The sequence below is a fragment of the Chrysemys picta genome, chromosome 15, assembly GCF_011386835.1.
Source record: "Chrysemys picta bellii isolate R12L10 chromosome 15, ASM1138683v2, whole genome shotgun sequence".
Taxonomy (NCBI): domain Eukaryota; kingdom Metazoa; phylum Chordata; order Testudines; family Emydidae; genus Chrysemys; species Chrysemys picta.
In genome coordinates, this window is record NC_088805.1 from 23,988,382 (window position 1) to 23,995,321 (window position 6,940).

The 6,940-nt window shown below is 45.9% G+C and overlaps 1 protein-coding gene across 4 annotated transcripts in view; it reads right to left on the reverse strand.

The window, feature by feature from the left end:
* LOC101934617 (transmembrane protein 132C) overlaps window positions 1-6,222 on the reverse strand; it is a 304,006-nt gene extending 297,784 nt beyond the window's left edge. Inside the window, exon 1 of one of the 4 annotated variants that reach the window (XM_042852529.2) lies at window positions 5,652-6,222. In XM_042852529.2, coding sequence (XP_042708463.2) covers window positions 5,652-5,736 — 85 coding nt within the window. In that variant the 5' untranslated portion in view covers window positions 5,737-6,222. The remainder of the gene's footprint in view (window positions 1-5,651) is intronic. The other 3 variants (XM_005299570.5, XM_042852530.2, XM_042852531.2) reach the window with 3 other exon arrangements.
* Window positions 6,223-6,940: the final 718 nt, after the last annotated feature.

Below are 6,940 nucleotides of genomic sequence, written 5' to 3' on the forward strand. Positions count from 1 at the left end.
GATTTACCGCGGCGTGAGTGAAATCACATAGGTCCAGAATGAGAGAACCAAGATAACCCCAGACACAGCAGACCCTCAACTTTAAGACAAAAGAAAGATAATATTATTTCCATTCTCTGATATGTCTGCTGAGCCAAAATGGTTTCCTAACCTTAATTTAAGGTCATCAGGCCACACGCTATTGAGTAAAACCAGGGATGAGTTTGGCCCCATATCTCTAAAAGACTTAAAACAAGAGGTGATCAAAATCAATTTAAAGTTACTATATCAATGACTGATGCCTGGTCTCATTGAAATCAAACAATTTTGTCACTAATTTTAATGGAACTTGATTTTAGCCCTATGTATTTATGTAAATAGGCGATGTGTCTCGATGCCAAATTTTATTTACCAAAATTACAATTAATAACCAGCAATACTTTCTTGGCCAAAGAACAGATCGAAAAATATAACTGTATACACAATCATTTGAATCGCTTGAGTCAAACATTACAGGATCGCAGTATTATGGTATTGCGTAGAGGATTCAAAAAAGTCACCGTCCTATTGTGCTAGGCACTGTACAGACACAAAGTGTAAATCCTTTCCAGGAAGAATTGTCTAACTCAATAGACAAGACGGACAAAGAATAGAAGGGGGAAGAGGCACGGTGAGGGGATGTGATTAGCCCCCTCCCCCCCAAAAAAATCACAGGGCAGGGCAAGAGATGGGAATAGAACATAGATCTCCTGACTCCCAGTCCAGAGCCTTAGCCTGTAGATCACCCTCCTATTTAGATTAGCTAGACAGATATCCTCAAAACCACGCAACAAATAATTATCACTTTGAGACTGACACCTGAGGATGTCTTATTTTCATATCTTCTCTACAACATTTATCTTGTTTCTTTATCTTATACTCAGTTTAGCTTCTCCAACCCCAAATTTACATGATTTCCAATTGCAGCCTTTGTACAATTCTTCAGGGGTTTCTCAATTCATTGTACGACTTTTCTTTTACACTTTTTAGCATAACATCTTCTGTCTCCCTCTAAACATCCAGCATGCATCTAGTATAGCAGTGGGAAACTGCCAAAGTTCTAATCAGCGATACCCCACGCAGAGGGTTGGTGGTGATGAACCACTGAGCCATGTCACATGTCACTTTTCTAAGCTTTATCCAGGGCTTAAAGAAAACCAGATTGGGCTATTCTGACACTTCATTGGTGACCTCATCAGCTTCTGAATTTAAACTTTCATTAAAATGAATTTTAGTACAGTCAGGCAAAATTTCTCATGAAAAGCCTTTTTCCGCCAAAAAAAAAAAAAATGTGCATTGACCAAAAGAATTTGCAAATTCGGGTCAATTTCGCTTAATTATTTCAGTTGGAAATTTTTTTTGGAAACACGGAAGCTTTGTTTCAGTATTTCCAAAACAAAACATTTTGACTTTTTATTTTGAAAAGACATTTTGTTTTGCAATTTCCCGCAAATTGTATTTAAATGTTTTCTTAAACCTCAAAATCAAAATGAAACTTTTTGTTTTGGGTCAACCAGAATGTTTTAGTTGACATGAAACTAAACATTTCAGTTTGCTGAAAATTTGAAAACATTTTTGTTTTGGGTAGAACTGAAACATTTCCCTCCCACGCCCAGTTTTTTTGGTTTATCCACAAAAAGGAATTATTCGCACACCTCTGTTTTCTAGCTCTTGTGGTTACAAACAAACACCACAACACACTAACCATACTTCTGAACGTGATCCAGTTCTGCACACATACAGGAACAGTTTGCTCCCATTCATCTCAATGGGGTGTCAGTTCAAAAACTTAGTAGCAGCAATTTATCCTCAAACTGTTAGCTATTTCTCTACTGTGCATGTTACCAGTAGCTTTCAAAAGTGCAGGCTCATACTAAAGACATCTGTATCTTCAGTTGATTTTTAAAAATGCAGACCAGGCCCTAAATCCAAATTTAAATTCCTCCCCTCTCACCTCCAGAAGCATACTATATTTGTGAAAGTTTAAGTTTACCATGGCACATTGTATGGAATAAAGCAATGAACTAAGACATACGAAGCCCCATCTTTTAATTCAAGAGCCAGCCACATTACTCATTGTGAGAGATGTTACTGGATCCATATCTGCAATTCCTTTTTCCATTACACAACACAGCTAAACATTCAAAAGCATACAAGAGCAGATGCATCTATTCTACATCCTTTCACCTAGAACAGTTTATATTTTCTTTCAGAAGGATGGTTAACAAAGCTTCAGATTCTGCCACAAAATATTAACACAAGACCAATATTAAAAATTAATAGGCTGCTTAGCTTCTTTTAGAAATGTGCTATATAAAATGGAAAGTTAATTCCATGCTGTTATATTTTTAGCAGATTGTGAATTCCTGCTGTGTTCTTAACTAGCACTAAAGTGGTGAAATTAACGAATAAAAAGTTTAGGAAAACCTTTATAACTGAGCTGTGTCACACTATGGAATGGAATTCCAAATGCAGTGGTGTAAACCCCATTGTTTGACAAGTTTATATCCAGAATGGATTCAGCGCTGGGAATAGTGGGCCTGATTCTGCTACATGGATTTGAATGGCATTCTTCCTGATTAACACCGGTGTAACTGAGAGGAGAATCCAACCTTCTAGAATGTACCTATCACTTTGTGAGCAATTATGTGTGCGTTTGTGTACCCAAAAAAATCATTCTGACGGTGCACAAAAGTCAGATAACTACATGTATAGATCAGCATAATTTGCATGTACAACCATTAATTGTGTATGTAACTTAAGTGTGCAAATGAACTGACATTTCATCTGAGAAACTGCAGCCATTTTTAAAGGCTTATTAATTTTCGCTTTTTTGCATTTCTGGTTTCTATGATTCTTGTTCATTCCCCCAACTAATCTTACTCTTAAGAATTATCTATGGACTACATTTACAAAAATAAATCTGCACACTTGACTTACATATTCAAAACACCAGTGCTCTGATTCAGGAAAGCAGTTAAGCAGATGCTTAACTTTAAGCAAGTGATTAAGTCCCATTTGTTTCAATAGGATTTAAGCATGTGTTTTAGTGCTTTGCTGCACAGAGATCATTTCCTGAAACAGGGCTGAAAGGAACACAGATGCACCAGGGATTTACTTGTGTACATATAATTTCACACTTGACCCCCAACTGGGGCACACAGGTCTGGTGTTTTGCACGTAAAACTTGTGCATGTGCAAAAGTGCATCTATGTGTTTGCAAGCTGACTTTTACAAATTTGGATCTGACTAAAGGCAAGTTTTAAATTAAATGCCAGGCTTCTCTCTTGAGAATGAATTAGCATTATTAGCCAGATCACATAACCATAGTAAAATGCCACATTGACGCCCATAGCACTGTTTCAGGAGAAATTCTCATGGAAATTCAGGCCTGATAGTAGATGCTAAGGAGTTCGGAGAAGTAAATATAGCTCTTTAAACACCAGATGACAACTTGTCCATAATAATAAGTTTCTCAGCACATTTAAATAGTTTGGTTTGGGGGCTAAAAAGTGACTTTCATTTAGTGGGACTTCAGCTCTCAAAAACAATCACCATCCACTGAGGCCAACAATACGAGTGAAAATACACAAGGGGAGAGCAAATAAAACACTTGTTAAGGCCTCACAAGGAAGCCATACAAACACCTTAGTTAATAAGTTTAATTAACTGGCTCTTTTCTCCTTAATACTGTGCAGCCTAACACTGAATGGCAAATCCCTCACTGACAGGCTTTGCTTTAGTTCCCTGCAGGGAACTAATATTTTTTTCTTATTCTCGAAGCATCTCAGAAGCTCCCAACAACTGCTGCTGGTAGCGCCTAGCTCTGATACCACTGAAGACTTTTCTACCACAGAGTTGAGCTGACACGGACCCAGGTTCCAGCAGGGAGAAATAGCTTACCAAAGCTTGGTTGTTTATAACCTCTCACTGTGGTCCTTTCCCCCCCACCTCTCTGGAAGACAATGCATCTACCAGGCTCTCCGTTATACAAATCTTGTCTGATACGAGTTCCCATATATTGCCTCCCCATTTTATTGAAGACTGATGTGAATGCCTGTTTCAGGCTCGACTCCCAAGAACAACCTTACAGAAAGGATGCTGCACTGTCCAACTAAAACTCCAGCCCTCTTAAGAAGTTTGAGGCGCTTGCAATATCCCCATGTGAGCCTGCGGCTAATACCATTCTCACCTCCAGGCTGCAGCCCTCAATGCAATCTCATATTTTACGTTAGCCCTTTTCTAGCATGTTGAGGCACTGAGATACAGTACATTAAAATAAATGGGTATTAAGATTACTGGCATTGAGTATGCCACGCAATTTTCTGTTAAGCACTGTGCTTTCCCTACCAATTTGGGAAAAGCCCCTTTATAAATGGTCACTGTTCAGTTTAATGTGCTCTTGCCCCACTCCTGCAATACTCTATATACATCACGGCAGTCTCTACGTTCAACTGTCCTAGGAAAAAGGCTGGCAGGACTGGACTAGACTAAACAATGAAGAGTCTTTTTATTAGTAATCCTCTTATGTCTGTCAACCCGCACTGCTGACCAACAGGGTAAAATGCAAAATGAAGGTGTTCACAGTTTAAGAGGACAAGAGCAACAAAAATGACACGGGACTAGACACGTTTCCCTCCCTAAAAGTTATGATTAATATTATGTTAGCACGCAACATAGAGCTGATCCCAGAAACAGGTGCTATTAGCAGGCACCTACCCTGCCTCTAATTTTCCATAAAAATCCGCATAGCACATTTCACTGCACTGTATCAGCTGGAGGAAAATGTGGCTTTGACACACCGACCCAGTTTGTGATCACAAAGATGGAAAAGAACTTTGAGATCTGGGATGGTCTAGACAGTATTTGGTCCTGCCATGAGGGCAGGCGACTGGACTCGATGACCTCTCGAGGTCCCTTCTAGTCCTAGAGTCTATGCATCTATGAACCATCCAGCCACGCTTACTGCCAAGGCAGGATTGTTCCTGTCTCTGTTCCCTAGCGTCTGGTACAGGCCCATACAACACTTCTAACGCTTCTCAAGGGAGATTACTTTGCAACTCTCTCCTACAGTCTAGTAGGAGGCTATTGCATGGGCTAATCACTGTCATCGAGATCACTCATGACTTCCTCACTCCATCGGACTCAGTTTCCTCTGTGAGTTCTGCCCCAGGATGAATGGGGACATTTCCCGTAAGAATAAGATCTCTTTATTGCAACTGGATCGATAAGGAACAGTAGTATTCTTTCAAAGCCAGCCTGGAGACTTTAAAAAGGGAAACTTCCCGTTTTCCTGCTCCCCAGAGTTTCTCTCCAGGAGGACAACACGACAGGTGACGCCAAGGGAATCGGTTAAAAGGGGGCAAGGAAGGGGGAACGCAACAGGCTTGTGTAAGGAGGCGGCTAAGGCGCTAAACTCGGGGATTGCGTGTACCTGCAGGTGGGGGAAGGGGAGAGATCACCCAGGGTCTCGGGGAGCTGGATCCGAATCAACTCCTGAACCGCACTTCTCCCCCATGCGCGGGGCACCGCGATGCAGGTTGATTCACACGGTGAAACCCATCCCGCCCGGCCGCCTCCCCGTTTCCCCAGGCTGGGGCAGGCGCTGTGACAAGCGGCCCCGGCTCGCTTACCTTCGCAAAGCAGCGCTCCCAGCAGCAGGCTGGCCGCGGAGCAGAGCCGCAAACTGGTCCTGGCCGCAAACCCCACGGGGCCCATGGTGGTGGTGGGGAGGGATGTCCCGGGCGCTGCTCCAAGAGGCTGCTCCCCCGTTAACTCTCCCTTCCCGCGGCCACCTCCGGGCGAGCCATCTGCAAGCCCCCCCAGCGGCTCCTTCACGCCCCGGGCGGGCGCCTCTCCATGCCTGCCGGGGCGGGTTGGAGGGGGATCAGCCCTGCCTGTAGCCACACGCGCGCCCCATGCTGCCGGGCTCCGCACCCGCCGGGAACTTCCCCCGCGGGACCCAACTTTCCAGCCGGGCGCTGGGCTGCAGCAGCGAGGGGCGACGCGCCGGAGAGCTGCGGCTGCGAGCACCCAGGGGCCGCCCCAGCTCGGAGAGCACAGATCCGCCTCGCTCCCCAGCCGGCTCTGCCCCTGCCTTTATCTCGCCGCCAGCGCGCACAGCCGGACTTTCCTCCGAGCGAGGAGACAGAAACCCCCTCGCCCGGCGGAGGCGGTAACCGGGGGGCTGAACGAGCCCGGGCTCCAATCAGCGCCCGCCCTCCTCCCCCCGCTGCCCGCCCTGGGAGCCTCCCAAGCCCCGGGGCGGGATTTCTGGCCTCGCTGGGCTAGAACAAGCTAGAGCCGGGAGTGGGGGCACCGGGGCAGAAAAGCAACAGCCAGCGCTCAGGGATAGAGAGCTTGGGGGGCGGGATCAGCCCCCGGCTTGTGAGTCCAGGCAGTGGGGAGAGGAGGGGAGACAGCTGGCCGGGGAGGGAAAGGAGACCCCTGCCCAGAAACTCAGGGGAGATAGAGGAGAGAAGCCCCCACCAGGCCTTAAGGAAAGGGGGAGGCCAAGGCCTGGGGGTGGGGAAAGAGACCAGCCCCAAGGAGGGGGCCTATGGAAGGAATCACCCATCGAGGGCACATAAGCACTGGGCAGAGAGTGGGGCGAGGGAAGATGAAGCCCTGCGGGGACTGGGCAGGAGAGGAGGGACCCTTGGCCCAGGCATGTGGGGCAAGAGCGGAGCCCAACACTGGAACCGGGGAAGGGAAGACTGGGGGAGAATTCCTAGGTAACTGAGCAGCACGGGACCAGGTGTGATGGGTAAAGGTGTACGCCCATCAGGATAGTCCCTCAGGCAGGCAGGGAGAAGAGAAACCTCCTGGATTTCACCAGCTGCACCTTTCTCTACCAGATCCTTCGGGCCACTGCTTTGTCCTTCCCTTCCATCCAGGCATAATATTCATTCCTGGGGCCCTT